The sequence below is a fragment of the Equus asinus genome, chromosome 20 (assembly GCF_041296235.1).
Source record: "Equus asinus isolate D_3611 breed Donkey chromosome 20, EquAss-T2T_v2, whole genome shotgun sequence".
Taxonomy (NCBI): domain Eukaryota; kingdom Metazoa; phylum Chordata; class Mammalia; order Perissodactyla; family Equidae; genus Equus; species Equus asinus.
The window spans coordinates 86,862,907-86,877,741 of NC_091809.1; the positions used below are offsets into that span (position 1 = coordinate 86,862,907).

General features: G+C 38.6%; 1 protein-coding gene across 1 annotated transcript; it reads right to left on the minus strand.

Moving 5' to 3' along the window:
* Nucleotides 1-12,729: 12,729 nt before the first annotated feature.
* Nucleotides 12,730-13,677, minus strand: LOC106831601 (olfactory receptor 52R1-like). The gene has a single exon (XM_014841907.3). The coding sequence runs from the start codon at nucleotides 13,675-13,677 to the stop codon at nucleotides 12,730-12,732; it is 948 nt and encodes a 315-aa protein (XP_014697393.1).
* Between the last annotated feature and the right edge of the window lie 1,158 nt (nucleotides 13,678-14,835).

Genomic DNA, 14,835 nt, shown 5'->3' on the forward strand with positions numbered 1-14,835 from the left:
TTGTTTTCTAGCAATAGATAACTGAGAAACATCTGTTGTCCTCACTCGCTTGTCATCCCTCTGTTACTTTGAAGGTGCCCAAATTCCCTTTCTGCTCTTAGCAAACAACTATACAGACTCAAGTGCCTAAAACCCTGATGTCTCCTTTTCTGATCATCTTTTCCTGACATACGGAAGAGACTAATTGAAGATCAGGCTGAAAACGTCAAAAGAGAATGGGCTATATGAGCTATTTAAAAATGTAACATCTGTTAAGGGTTTTACAGTTTAGAAAGTATATTTCACATTTAATTATATCATTTAATCCACAAAATAGTACCATATGATTTGTTTATAATTATTGTTATCCTCATTTAACAGATGAAGAGACTGGAGCACAAGTGTGTTAAAGCAATTTGCTCAAGTATACAGCTGGTAAGTTGTGGAACCTGAAATATTTTTTCACTTAGTCATTGCTCCTCATCACATTCAATGGAGTGCATGCTTCAAAGTCATAGCAACAAATATAAATAATATAATCTTCCCTTTTGCTATCACTTTCTTCATGATTTCACATTGAAAGCGTGACAATTTTGGAATCTGACATATTGATATTTAAATCTTGACTCTGCCATCACTAGTTTTGCGACACTTGGCATGTTACTTGTCTCATCTGTAAAATGTGGATAATAATGTAATACTTTTATGCAGATTATTTGACATAAAAGATGTCTAACACCTACCATATTGCTTGTCACGTGGGTGATTCTCAATGAATAGGGGATTATCTGTGTAGAGCTTGGTAAAAAATAATATTTTTGTAATTATGCTTGAAATATTTAAAACATGTTAGTTGTGGATTAAATAAAATGATATATGTAAAGTGCTTAGCACAGTTTTGACATGGTAAAACTAAAAAAAAAGTTAATTGTTTCTATTGCTAATTAAGAAAAAGAAAAAAATCCTGAGTTTTCTGGTTCCCTTAGTCCTTTCAATATTTTATCTCCTTCTTCCCAGTAGAGAGGAACTTTTAAAAGATATAATATATGAAGATTTATGGTGTAAGAACTGTCAGAATGAGTAGGAAAAGGATTTGTTTTTACTACAACTACCGCTCCCAAGTTTACTATTGAAAGAGACTTTAATAGACTTCAATGATTTATTCATTTTAAGGATCTATTCATGCTCTCCAATTATTGAAGCAGCTAAAATAAAGTTGAGATCTCGGCTGGTAGGATTGGGTGCAACATAGAGGAGGAAAAGAGCCAGAGCGAAAAGATACTCTTTGAAATCCCTGAGGCCTCATGAGCCAAGAGGTGACTCAGTATGTTAGTTAGCTATATCTCGTACTATCCTCTTGACTTAGTGTGTGTGTTTCTGATTAATAGAATATTTTTCTTTCTGATAATAGGCTTTACCTACATGACTTTTCACATTTCCAGTTGTTGTATGTCATATCAGCCAGGCTGCGTTCTTTTGTTATTATTTTGATAGCTGTTATTATAAATCACAAACTGCAAAACATAAAGCCTTCAGTCTATGCAATCCTCTTATCTTGTATTTTTACTTTCAAATTCTGCAAATAGAATATGACTTTAAACAAACAGCCTTGTGAGGTAGCAAGTGAAGGAGGAGATAAATATAATTAGCACCAGATAGAGTTCTCTGAATTTCACTAAAAATTGCAAGATCATTCCCTGCTTCCTTAGGATTCATTTTTACAATGGTTTAGTATCCTTTACCTTCTAATAGATCCATTCAGGGACGTTTCTCTGGATCAGGGGCTCTGGCCCACTGGGGAAGTGCGAGGATTCACCTGGGAAAACCTTACTCAGAATGACAACCCATTTCGTACCTGGCAATAAAATGCTTTAATTACTTTTCTCAAAGCTTCCCCCCAATCCCCATGGACCTGAGGGGATAAAGCAAAGCTCCCTGGAATTCAACATAAAGCCTTAGCCTGGGAATCACTTGTTTTTCCTCTCCCTGCCTGGGTTTGAATGGAAGTGCAAGACCGCATTAGCCTGTAGAGCAAGTAAAGCACAGATCCAGGGCTGCAGATGATAGCTGAGACTCGTAAAAGATGAAAGCAGGTGGACGTTCTGTCTGTTTGCTGGATCCAATTTCAACAGGAGGGACAGTTGTTCGGATAGTTCAGAATTTAGTGCCAATCTTCCTTCCAAAATCTTGGGGATTCTGCCTGGTTCCTACTCTGACTCTTGTGACTGATGGAAATGCAGTGAACTGGCCATGGGATTAGGATAGGATCTTTGGGCAGGGTAGCATTATCTCAATCTCTGCTACAGCCTCAGTTTCTCCATCAAAGCGAGGTAGTACGGCCTACTTATTCAAAACTGTTATGAGGTAGATGAGACAGTCATATGAGTGTGAAAAGTGCTTTAGAAGCCAAATAACTAAATCAATGAAGGCTATTGTGTTTTTCCACTCTCAGGCTGGTTCTACAGCTCTAAAGGAGAACTTGTTCAGCAACCTCTCAGGCACAGACAGATTCAGAGTTTGATTTCCTCTGAGCAGTAGGGGTGTTCAGTGAAACTGGGTGCTGCCTCACCAACTCATCACATCACGTCTCAGCAATATCGCTTCAGAGTTCCCAATCTTCCTCCTAACAGGTTTTCCAGGGCTAGATGCATTCCACATCTGGATCTCAATTTCCTTCTTCATTCTAAGTACAGCATGACCCTGTTGGTGGTGATATTGGAGGCAAGGTTCCATGACACATGTGCTAATTAGCCTCCATGCTTTTTACTACTGACCCATGGCTGCCTCTCTCCACAAAGCTTATGATTCTCAGTGTCCTCTGGTTTAATGCCCATAAAATCACCTAACTGGATGCATCATCCAGCTCTTATTCCTCCACAACTCTGGCTTTATGGAGTCCACAGTGCTAAAGGACATGGCCATCGCTTACATTCTGATCATCTACTCTGGACTCAGCATCGCCTCCTCATAGAGACTGAATAAGGCGTTTAGCGCTTATGTCTCCCACATTGGGACAATTGCAGTATTCTGCATTCCCTGGGGTGTCTTTCAGTTGGCCTCTGGGTTTTTCCACAAGGCTCCACCATATGTTCACTTATTATTGTCCCACTTCCATTTCCTTTGCCCCCTGTGTGCTGAACTCCATCAAATATAGTGTGAAGACTAGACAAATCCACAGGGCCATCCTAAAGCTCTTGTAAACACAATTGGGAGAGGTTTGATGGAGCCTGCTCTTCCTGAATTCCATTGCCTCAATTTTCAAGGTGAATTTTCCTTTCCTCTCTTTAAAAGTTGATTTCTCTGCTGGGATCAACCTGATTCAGTTGTTCTCTCTGATGCTTTTCTTACCCATATCAACTTATATCTCTTGTCTAACACTGAAAACAACACCAATGCTCACTGTACACCCATATGTTCAAGCTCCGCATTTGGTTCTTTTAAACACATACTTTTATTTGTCTGTTTAAAGTGGGTGCTCACAATTCCAATTTAGAAATGAATAAATTAAGGGACTAGAATTTTAAATGTCTTGCTTAAGATAAAAAGCTGGCATTTGAATCCAGGTCTATTGATTCTAATCCTGTGCTCTTCCTGAATATCAGGTCTCCTCTAAGTGCAGAACACACAGTTAATGTCACAGTTTAAGGATGGCTGGACATAAAATTCTACTCCTAGAACACTTCACAGGCACCCTGCATACTAGGTAATTCCCGAGGAATGGAGACTATAACCCTATCCATCCTCAATCTTCTTGATTCCATCTGCTTTCTCAGAACAACTGTTCTAACGAGATATTTATTGCTGAGTAGAACAGACTGTAAGGAGACATGCAACAGTCCTTGAACTCCCTCTGTCACTGATTTTTGGAGGAATTCAGGGTTCTAGTTGATGGAGTTTTGAGATGCTGTTATATGTACAATTAAAGCTTAAGCAGGAGGAGTGGCTTCTAGGAGGCAGAGGATCAGCCACATAGCATTTTACCAGTAATGGTGTTGTTTATCCAATCTTTCTCTTTGATTTTCTATGTGTGACCTGGTGGATAACCAGTACAGAAGAGAATGGTGTCTCTATATGTGTCCAAATGGCATTGATCTCCTCATTCCTCTCATCATTACTGCTATCGATATTTGGCGGAGTCAGCTACAGGACCAGCATTCACAACACAGTTGGAGTTGTCCAAGGGAAGGGCAGTGTAAATTCATCATGAGTTTTGGACAAGGGGACATTTTGGGTTTAAGAAGTTTGAAGGGTTAGAAAGATAAGAGCTGGGCTTAATATCAGAAGTAGAGTAGATACTTTCTCACTGTGTTCAATGTGATTTCATTCAACGAAATGAACAAGAAAAATATTTTGTTGACCCCTGCCCCCCTCATGCAGACAAAGTATTCAACATTGTAAACATTTATTGAATGAATGGATGAATGAATATAGACGGGACCACAGCTATGTGCTTTTAACCATGTCTCTGTTTTTGCCCTGGTCCGACCTAATGCATGAGTTATGATCAAGCCTGCATGGCAGAAAATAAAAGCCAGTTTCTCTCTGTGAGTTTTAAAACACTTGACTATTAGTGGGTCTGTGAAAGTAAAGGGCTTCTTTGGGTACCTACGAAACAGCTACTGACATCAGACGTTTGGGTAAGAAGTCTGACTGAAGAACAATACAGTCTAATGTGAGTGGGGAAAATGTGGTGATGTTGAACATACATACCTTAGGGCAAAGATTGTTATGTGTCTGTGTGACCTTCCTGAATAGTTTCAAGATAGATTTTAAGATTTATGTATGTATGTTTCTCAAACCTTTTCTCTTGCTTTATATTTTATTAGGATGAATTTACAAAAAAGATTAATTATCTAATTTTTTCTATCTGGAAAATAAAATGCTTTTGGGGTCTCTGCTACTATATTCTTAAAATAGATATCTCCAGAAGAAGCTAAGAACTGATTTTTAACTAGGTTAAAATCCTAGTATCCAGAATAGAGCTGCATATTCCAGGTTATTATAGATTTTATCACTATAGAAATTGATTTTTTAATGGGAAACAATTTTTCCTGAAAGTAAAATGTACCTTTAAAAGAGACAAATTCACTCTGGATATGTTCACTTGATTCAATATGATATTTATTAAGTATCTGTTATGTACCAGACAGGCTTATAGCTATAGTCAGCGCAGAGAAATATTTAAGAAGATTGGCTCTATAGCATAACAATTAATTTATCATGTGAAATATGTAAAGAACTTAATTAGGTATTAAATTAGATGGATACACAAGAAATGAATATTAAAATGTACGTCTATATTATAGAAACAATCAATCATAAAATAGTGAATGGAACCACTCCGACCAAATGGTAACTAAAGCAATGGAAGAGGAAGTAGAGTGGTGAGAGGTACAGGGACAGGATGGCTCAAATATGACAGACATGCCAAGTACCTTGGGCAGGGCTTCTCCATAGGGTAGCGATACCAGAGCCTGCAATATCATAACAAATGGCGTTGTAATGACAATATATCAAATTAAACCACAGAGAAGGCCATGAGAGACCACAGATACAGTCTGATGTCAGCATAAACTAGTTTCAGTGTAGCTATGTGCTAACATTAGGTATAGGGGATGATTTGGTTGAGGCAGAATGGCAACCAGGAGACCATGAAGCAAAGGGGGTTCACTCACAGCATATTCTGTGTTATCACAGCTGTTCCCAGCTTGGCTGCCAGATATTGGGACAAAAATGACACGATGAGGTGAAAAGCAGATGGATGTATCTAGTACCCAGATGGCATGTGACCACCCCTGCCTGACAGGAGAAAGTATGGGTGAAGCAGACGTGGCATAGTAGAGGCAGTCACAGTAGGTGATTTTGTGGGCTTGGAACCAATACAACAGACAGTGTCTTCAGTTAGGTGCATGTAAAAGGGCCTCCACCATGAAAGTCAGCAGGACCAGGAAGAAATACATGGTTCATACAAGTAGTCGGTACAGGCCACATCAAAGAGGAATCTGTTTCTCTCAATAGCCACAGCATAGCTGATAATAGAACAGGAAACAGATTCAGAATTGGGCATCTTCCCACCTTGGAAAGACACAAGGAGTGGGTTGGAGGCTAGCCCCCAGTGGTGACATCAGAAGATGACTGCTATTGGAGGAGGAACCTACTCTCTGAAAAGACTAACCAAGTAATAAACACATTGTTTTTGAGAAGGCTAGGGATTATGAGAGCTGAGTGATTAGAAAATCATCAGAACAGGAAACAACTTATCATATGTTAAAATCCTTGCATCAAGATACACATATTTTTCCTAAATTAAACCTAAAAAAAAATTGAGTTATATTCAGTTTCTCTTGATGACAGTGTTCATAAATCACAGGCCTAGATTTACAGAACGAAGAATAAACGTTTCAAACTTTAAATTTCCAAATGGAAATGAGTCACAGTAAATGCTACATTAACCCTTGTCCTTTTTTTCCACATAAAAGTTAATTGTGTCTAAAGAAATAAATTACTTTTTCATTATGTCTGTGGGCATGTCTGAAAACTCTTCTCTTTTAAACACATTGAATTAAAATAAACTGGAAAAATCAAGAAAATGGGGGAGAGACAGAGACTTATCTCCATCAGAATCTTGTGTATTCTTCCCTTAGGCTCTATTTAATTCTTTACATCATCCTGAGGATGATTCCATGAATTTTCCTCCTTGATCTGGGGTCAGCTCTACCTGTCAGGGTTTTCTGTTTTCTCTCAAAATCTAGTTTCTCTCTAGGAGTCCCAACAGGACAAGTCTCCTCTGTGAGTTTGCCCAGGATTCCTTGGTTAAAACAGACAGTGGCGAATCTCTGTCCTGTAAGCTAAAACCTAAGCTGGTAGGAAAGATCAAGCTTGTACTTTGCAGCCTCATTTCTTTCCACATTTGCTTTGCTGTTCCTCCTGGATCTTTCGTGGTTCATTTCTTTGTAAATGCTGATTCCTCATCTTCTCCTTTCCTTCCCATTTTTATCTATCTTATGAATTAAAACTACTCGATTTAAGACAGATTAATCATCACCTCCTCAGTGATGTCTTTTCTGATGCCTATCCTGCCCTCAAGTCTCCCTGCCGATGGGTGAATTCATAAATACACAAACTTCCTTGTGTATGCATAAAAACTTTCTCCATTTCTTGGGAAGTAGGCAGGTCTAACTGGTGATTGTAGTTTTATTCTGAGAGCTGAGGAAATGGTGACAGAAGAGCTGGTCCAGGGAAGAGTAGAAACCTCGCCAGCCACACCCAGAGGAAAGACCCAGCTTCCAGGTCTCCTGACTCCTTGTAGTCATTCGCTCTCTCAAATCTTGGGCCTAATTTCTGGGAACCTTGGGAAAAGGGATGACACCTCAGGGCTAGTTTCTTCAGCAGCTGCTGCCTGAAGCATTGCTGTTGCCAGTGAGTTAACAAACCAATAACGCAGTTTGGGTTCATGTACTTGTGTGCCTTGTCAAAGTGAGAGCTCCTAGAGAACCCATAAAATGGTTTACTTGGTTTTCTAAAATCCTACATGGTATCTTTGTAGAATACAGTATTTATCATTCACTTATTTCTTCATTTACCAAATATTTAAGCATTTACTCTATTCCAGGCTGCTAAGTGATGGCCATGCAGCAATAAAAATAGTTTGGTGGCAGCCCTCAAAAAGCCTCGATCAGTTGAAACATGGTAAAAAACATGGCAGTTGAGGATTAGTAAGACAGAAGACATAGAAGAGTAACTATTGAAAAACTACTGAATGCATGACTCCCTCTCCCACGTCGATTCAGGAAAACTAGCTTCAAAAATAAGTTTTGTTGGTAATTCCAGCCACCTCCACACTGGTCCAGAGTCTGTATCGCCACATGCTAGACTTCTCTATTCCTTTTCCAGAGCAATGTTTACTTTTCCCTCAACAGATCTTCCCTTCCTGATGTCTTGCTTCCACCTTCCCGCTGCGTCACCTGACGTGTTACTGCTCGGTTTCTGGTAGTAAGAGAACTGCTGCTGCAGATCTGGTTAACATCCACTGAGCCCTTTCTACTCCATTCTGGAAGCCAGTTGAAACAGGGGGCCTATGTCTATCCCTTCCTCACTAGCCTTGATCCTCTTTTAAAATATGAGGTTCAAAATGGAGTTGACACATTAAAGAAATAGAAACTGGCATAAATTTCTTTTTAAATCGCTCCCTAGAGCACAGTTTTGTATAACTGTGGGGGCCTCAGTAATATGGATCACCAAGTGAATTTTTCCTCAGAGTTTATCAGACCTGTAGCTTATTTCTTAGAAAGGTTCAATTACAAACAAGGAAATCTGTTTTTATTTTATTATTTGTTTGTTTATTTCCCCCCCCACTTTATGGCTTTGCTATACATTCTGGCTCAGAATTATACCCAAAGATGCTATTTAGATTATTTGGTTTCTGTTTCTTCCTCTACAAAATACAACTGGACAATTAGAGCTACTTGTACGCATGCACATGCAGTGACACAAAGGTCTGTAATAAATATTAGGGCTGGTATCTTGAGAGCTTCCAGAAACTAGAGAATCCCAAATCTTTTCCATGATAGTCCATACTTAAGACAGACACATTGGGAATCAGAACCTAAATAGTCAGACTCCAAGTTTATTTGGGATGGAGACGAGGTGAAGGCTGTGTCTGCAAAGTCAGGCATTGTACCTCCTTGGGCTTTCTTGTCTTCCTCCGCTGGCCCTGGGAGTTTGAGGCTCAGAAGATAGAATCAGTGACTCTAGGATTAGCAGCTTGAGAATCAACGTTAAAACACACAATCAGATCCTTAGGGTATAAAGGAGCAACTGTGATGACAGCAGACTGTCTCAGGTGATGTGAGAGTATAGAGGAGGGGTTTTTAAGATGAACTATGAGCTTTTTATCTCTGTAATCCAACACCAAGCACAGTACTGGCACATAGTAAGTGATGAAGGAGTGCTTGTTGAATGTGAATATGAAATGCCATCATACTGATGACACTGTGTTTGGCCCTGTGCTGAGTAGACAATACTGATGAAGCATTCTTCTTTTGTGATTACTCTAGAACTGAGCCCTGAGAACATGGTTTGACTCTGAGTAACATTTAAAGACCAGGAGAAGCTGACCTGCCAGGGACCGCTTTTGTTAAGTTCTTCCTGGCCTTTCTTAGTCACTATGTCACATTAGAGATGTGCATTACTTGAGAGGAGAGAGCCACTGTAATGACTCTGTCCATATTACAAATGGGAAATTGAGTCCCTCCCTCCAAGTGCTCACTCGATAGCTTTTGCTAATGACCATAGACAAGCTTGTGTTTAGTTACAAACTTGATGTCCTGGACCTACTGGTTTTTTAGGTTGTAATGAAGGCAATCATCTATTTTCATTGATTCAGGATACTTAAGGATGTCTCTAATCATGATAGAGCTGCATAGCTTAAGTAATTAGTTTTTATATTGGAGCTTTAAATCTAGGTAATCAGTGTGCTTATTTTGGTCATCTCATACTACTTAGATGCTCTGCTTGCCAATTTCTCTTTTTCTCTACTCTGTCTCCATTCTCTTACAGAATGCTTGGTGCAAAGTAATTGCTCAATAGGTATTTTTTGAATAGAAATTTAAAGTGTTCCAAATGTTTTATATTTGCTCATAAAAATAAGTGAGTGAGGGAAAATATTTACTTATAGAACAAATTTATCTTATTTGACAAACAACATGCTTCAAAATTTCCATGGGAATGACCAAAGGAGGCCTTACAACTAGGAGTCTGGTATCCAGTTTTGGAGAAAGGAGGCAAAAATGACCTCCCCAAGTGCCACCTTGTGCTCAGTAGTGGAATTGTTGGGACAATGGTATCGCACACGTACAAATTCATTCATTCAGGTAACTAGTTTTTTTTGTAGTACGCTAGATTTGGGGATAGAATAGTGAACAATTATGCTACGCTTTTATGGAATTTATATTCAAGTCAGAGTAACAGATGATAAACAAGTAATTTAAATAATTGCATGTTTTGTGAAGATATAAAGGAAATAAAATATGGAAATAAAGGAAATAACATACAAAGAAATAAAATATTTATGTTGAAAGAAAATTTTAGGAGGCAGGTTCTGGTTGAGATACATAGGTTAAGTAATATCTTGCCAATAAAGTGATATTAGTTAAGACGTGAAGGATGATGAGAGGGAGATCGAATGTCCTAGAAAAGAACAATGAGGGGAAATGGAAGTGGGATGATAAGAGCAAAGCCCTGCAACAGAGAAGAGGTTGACGGGTTTGAAAGTGAAAGAAAGCTGGAAAGGCTGAAGCAAAGCAGAAAGGTAACAATGACCAATTGAGGCATATTGAAGAAACATACTCTACTACTCACCAATAATAGGAAATGAACTACTCATACATGTAACAGTATGGATGAATCTGAAAAACCTTACACTTACTCAAGACACCAGACTCAAAAGAATGAACCATTTATTCTTATATTTACATAAAGTTCTAGTGAGAGAAAAATTAATCTATAGTGAAAGAAATCAGGTCAGGATTTGCCTGGTTGGGGTAGAAAGGACGGGATTGACAATAAAGAGGCAGGAGAAGTCTTCATGAAGTGATGGAAATGTTCTATACCTTAGTTGGACTGGTAGCTACACAGGCACTTACATGTGTCAGAGCTCATTAAACTGTGTATTAAAATATTTGCATTTTATGGTCACAAGTTATACAGCAATAAAGCTAATTTTAAACAGAAAAAAGAGAGACTCACAATAAGTAACTGATTTGCTGATAGGGGGATCATGGTCCCATAGAATTCTAAAAATGGGGAATTATGAAAATACTCCTTCAGAATAGCCATTCGTTTCTGGGGGCACTTTTAGAATCCAATAGCTGTTTCTTTCTGAGAGAAGGAAACATGTTCCTGATTCCTCTTAAAGCACCTTCATCTGATGTTAGTTTTAGTAACTTAGCTTGAGTTCCAGAACCTTCTTCACTACTGGTTGACTTTGCAAGAAAGCTGGTGAATGAGGATAGAAACACAAATGCAATGAATGTGATGGATATGTTTATTACCTTGTTTGTTGTGATGATATCACGGGTGTATGCATATATCCCAACTTATCAAAATTATGCTTTAATTTTGTAAATTTATATTTTTGTGCATATTTTTGTATGCTAAGAACACAGCAATAAAGTTGAAAAGCTTGAAAAAACTAAAGGAAAGATAGTTCTCTAAAAAAAGCTTAAATTGTTTAAAGGAAATTGAATATTAACAAATATGATTAAAATTTCTAGTGGCTTTCTCCCTACCTTTTTTTTTATAGAACACTTTATTTTTATTTTATTTTATTGGGTTTTTTTTTTTTTTTTTTGAGGAAGATTAGCCCTGAGCTAACATCTGCTGCCAATCCTACTCTTTTTGCTGAGGAAGACTGGCCTTGAGCTAACATCTGTGCCCATCTTCCTCTACTTTATATGCGGGACGCCTACAATAGCATGGGTGGACAAGAAGTGCATAGGTCCACACCCAGGGTCAGAACCAGCAAACCCTGGACCACCAAAGCGGAATGTGTGCACTTAACCGCTGTGCCACCAGGCCAGCCCCTCTTTCTGCCTTTAACTGTGCATAATCTATGTTCAGAGAAGAATTTTCTTCCTCATTCTTTTCCAAAACTTCTTCATTCTGAAATCCACTGTCATCAGAGAATCAGCAAATTTTGGAAAGAGAGACCAACACTCAGCAAACCTAATCCTCATTGTTAGCAGTCTTGAGAAGCTGTGATTCTGGCAGCAATTTTACACTTAGATTTTCAAGCTTTTCTGGAACTAACTTTATTTTGGAGTGCCTCATCCTTTCAGATTGCCAACTCCACTCCTCTAGGCTTTGGCACTGAATTAACCTCTTCTGTACACTTTTGCTGTTGTTTCAACTACGTTTTTCTCACACTAAAATTAAACTTCCACAATTGAGAATAATTTTTAAAAGTACATAAATGTGCAAAAAAAGACATTAAAATGCCGCAAATCTCACTATTCTGAGCAGCTATTGTTAGCCATCTGATGTATTTCCCGAATCCTTTTCTATGCACATGTAGGCCTTTTTAGAATTGGCATCAGTGTTATGCACCATTGTTTTTACTTTTTTTTCTTGTTTAATATTATGCCTTGATAATTTTTCAAATCCTTAGATACTCTTTGCAAATGCAGTACTTAAATAATACATGACATTCAATTGCTCATTGCTTTACCTGGTTTCTAGAATGTTTTCCGGTTTTCATTTTGATAAATAATGAATCTATGAATGTCTTTGTATCTTTTTTCTAAAATTCTATTTCTATAAGAGATCCCAAGATGGGGAAATTATATGCACTTTTCAACTGTTTTGATGGAAATTTCTAAACTCCTTCTTAACAAGGTATACCAACTTATATTTCTACCGATGGTGTAAAAATAATTTTCGCCTTAGTGGTCTGTAGAAGATGGCATTTCTTTCAAATCTTCACTAATTTGATAGGCGAACATGTCTTTTAATGTTTTCTTGTGATGATAAACATAGGGTCAATTCAGCATTTATTCTCAATAATGTCTCTCAGAGAGCTCTTGTTACGGCAATCCTAAAAATTGTTTCTTTAGCTTCTGGAGGTTGACGACCTTTGAGCCAATTGTTCAGAGAAGACTTTGTGACAATATGTGATGGCCTGGCAATCTTTCTGCATTTATGTCCCCAGATCAGTGGGGCAATTGAGGTTGTTGTGATGTCATGCCTCTTGGATCAGGGGTCTTTGCCACAACATCCTTGAATAACCCTGTCCCTGATCTGTTTGGTTCTAACTCCGTAAATGATGGGGTTGAGCATGGGAGGGACCAGTAAATAGAGATTAGCGAACATGATGTGTACCACTCGGGGCACATGATGTCCAAAGCGGTGGGTGAGGAAAGTAAAGAGGGCTGGGACGTAAAGAGCCAAGATGACACAAATATGGGAAGCACATGTGCCAAAAGCCTTGAGCCGGGCTTCACCAGAGGGCAACCCCAGCACAGTTCTCAAAATCATCACATAGGATATACTGATGACAATCGTATCAAAGCCAACCACAGAGAAGGCCACAAAGAGCCCATATGCACGATTTATGGTAGTGTCAGCACACACCAGCTTCAGCACAGCCATGTGCTCACAGTATGACTGGGGAATGACCTTGTTGGGACAGAAAGGCATCCTGGAGACCATGAAGCAGAAGGGGCTTACCCACAGCAGCCCTCTCACCATCACTACTGCCCCCAGTTTACCCACAACAGATGGAGTGAGGATATTAGGGTGGCGGAGTGGGAAGCAGATAGCCACATAACGGTCCAAGGCCATAGTCATGAGCACCCCAGACTCCACAGAAGAAAAGGCATGAATGAAGAAGACCTGGATGAGGCAGGCATGGTATTCAATCTCATGATCATGAAACCAGAGTATAGCCAGCATTTTAGGTTGAGTGGAAGAGGAGAGGACCAGGTCAGTGGTAGCCAGCATAACCAGAAAGAGGTACATGGGTTCATGCAGGGTGTGGTCAGTTCGGATTATATGAAGGATAGTGATATTGCCAACTATAGCCACAACATACATGGCACCTAGTGGAAAGGCAATCCAAAATTGGGAATGCTCAAGTCCTGGGATCCCAAGCAGGATGAAGGACACAGGATGAGAAGAGTTGTTGTCTGAAGCCAGCATCATAAGATTGTTAATTTGTTCTCTATTGAGAGGGTAATCTACTCTGTGCTGGTGATAACAACAAATTAATTGTTATTTTTATTTATAATCTTTTGGAAGGAGTAATTGAATAATAGAGCATTTCGGTTTAATGGTAAACTGGAATAATTTCAACTGTTTTAATAAATGGAATTTTGCAACATAAAGTGATGCTACTCTTTATCCTTGACTCATATTTATGTCATTCAAAATGGGGTCAGAACATACTAAGTGCAAGTATAATTTTTTAATAACAATCAATATTTTTCTTATAAGTAAAATCTGCTAAGAGATTTTTCTTTCTGTAAAAAGTCAGATCATAAATATTTTAGGCTCTGTGGGCCATGCAATCTCTGTTGCAACTACTCAGCTTAGCCATTGTTGAATGAAAACAGTTGAAGTTAATATATAAATGTGTGAGTGTGATTATATTTCAATAACCTTTATTTATAAAAACAGCCTGCAAGCCAGATATCGTCTGCAGGCAATAATTTTCTAACTCCTGTCCTAGATGATAAATTTTCATAAAGTCAGTCCTAAACCATGCACTATCCCCAGTGCCTCTGTTTTTGGAATAGAGTAAGAGTTTAATAAGCATTTGCTGAAGCAAATAACAAATAAATGCCATTATTCAGTGGCAATGAATTTATTACCTGAGTTTCTGTATCTTAAAACGTTCTGAAATAACCCTCTAAACACTACTTTGACACATTCCCACATGAGAGTTATGTCCATTTCTCATACTAGAGGCTGCTCTGCAGGTCAGTAAATGATTTTGTGAGTGTCATCCTCAGCCTATACCTGCATTACATGGATTGATCGTACTGTCTGACCTCTCTTGTGACCACTACCTATCTCCGAGCCAATGGTACAAAAATTCATCTTGTTCTTACCCAAGACCTTTTCAGTATTTAAACTCCTCATGACCTGAATCTTTGTTTGAAAGTGTTAGTTCTTATCTCCTCCATAATAGAAACACCTAAATAGGAAGAATATCTTTTCAAATCCCCCTTAACAAATCACCTCTGGGGACTAACAAATATTTCATTCACCTGGACCCAATGGTTTCTCAAAGGTTTCTGCAAGATCCCAAATAGACCTAACCTCTTTCTGAGTTTCTCTAGATTTATAACTTGAGGGAAA

What these genes read in the sequence shown, in the direction of transcription:
- LOC106831601 (XM_014841907.3), bottom strand. Translation starts at nt 13,677, where the DNA reads ATGATGCTGGCTTCAGACAACAACTCTTCTCATCCTGTGTCCTTCATC.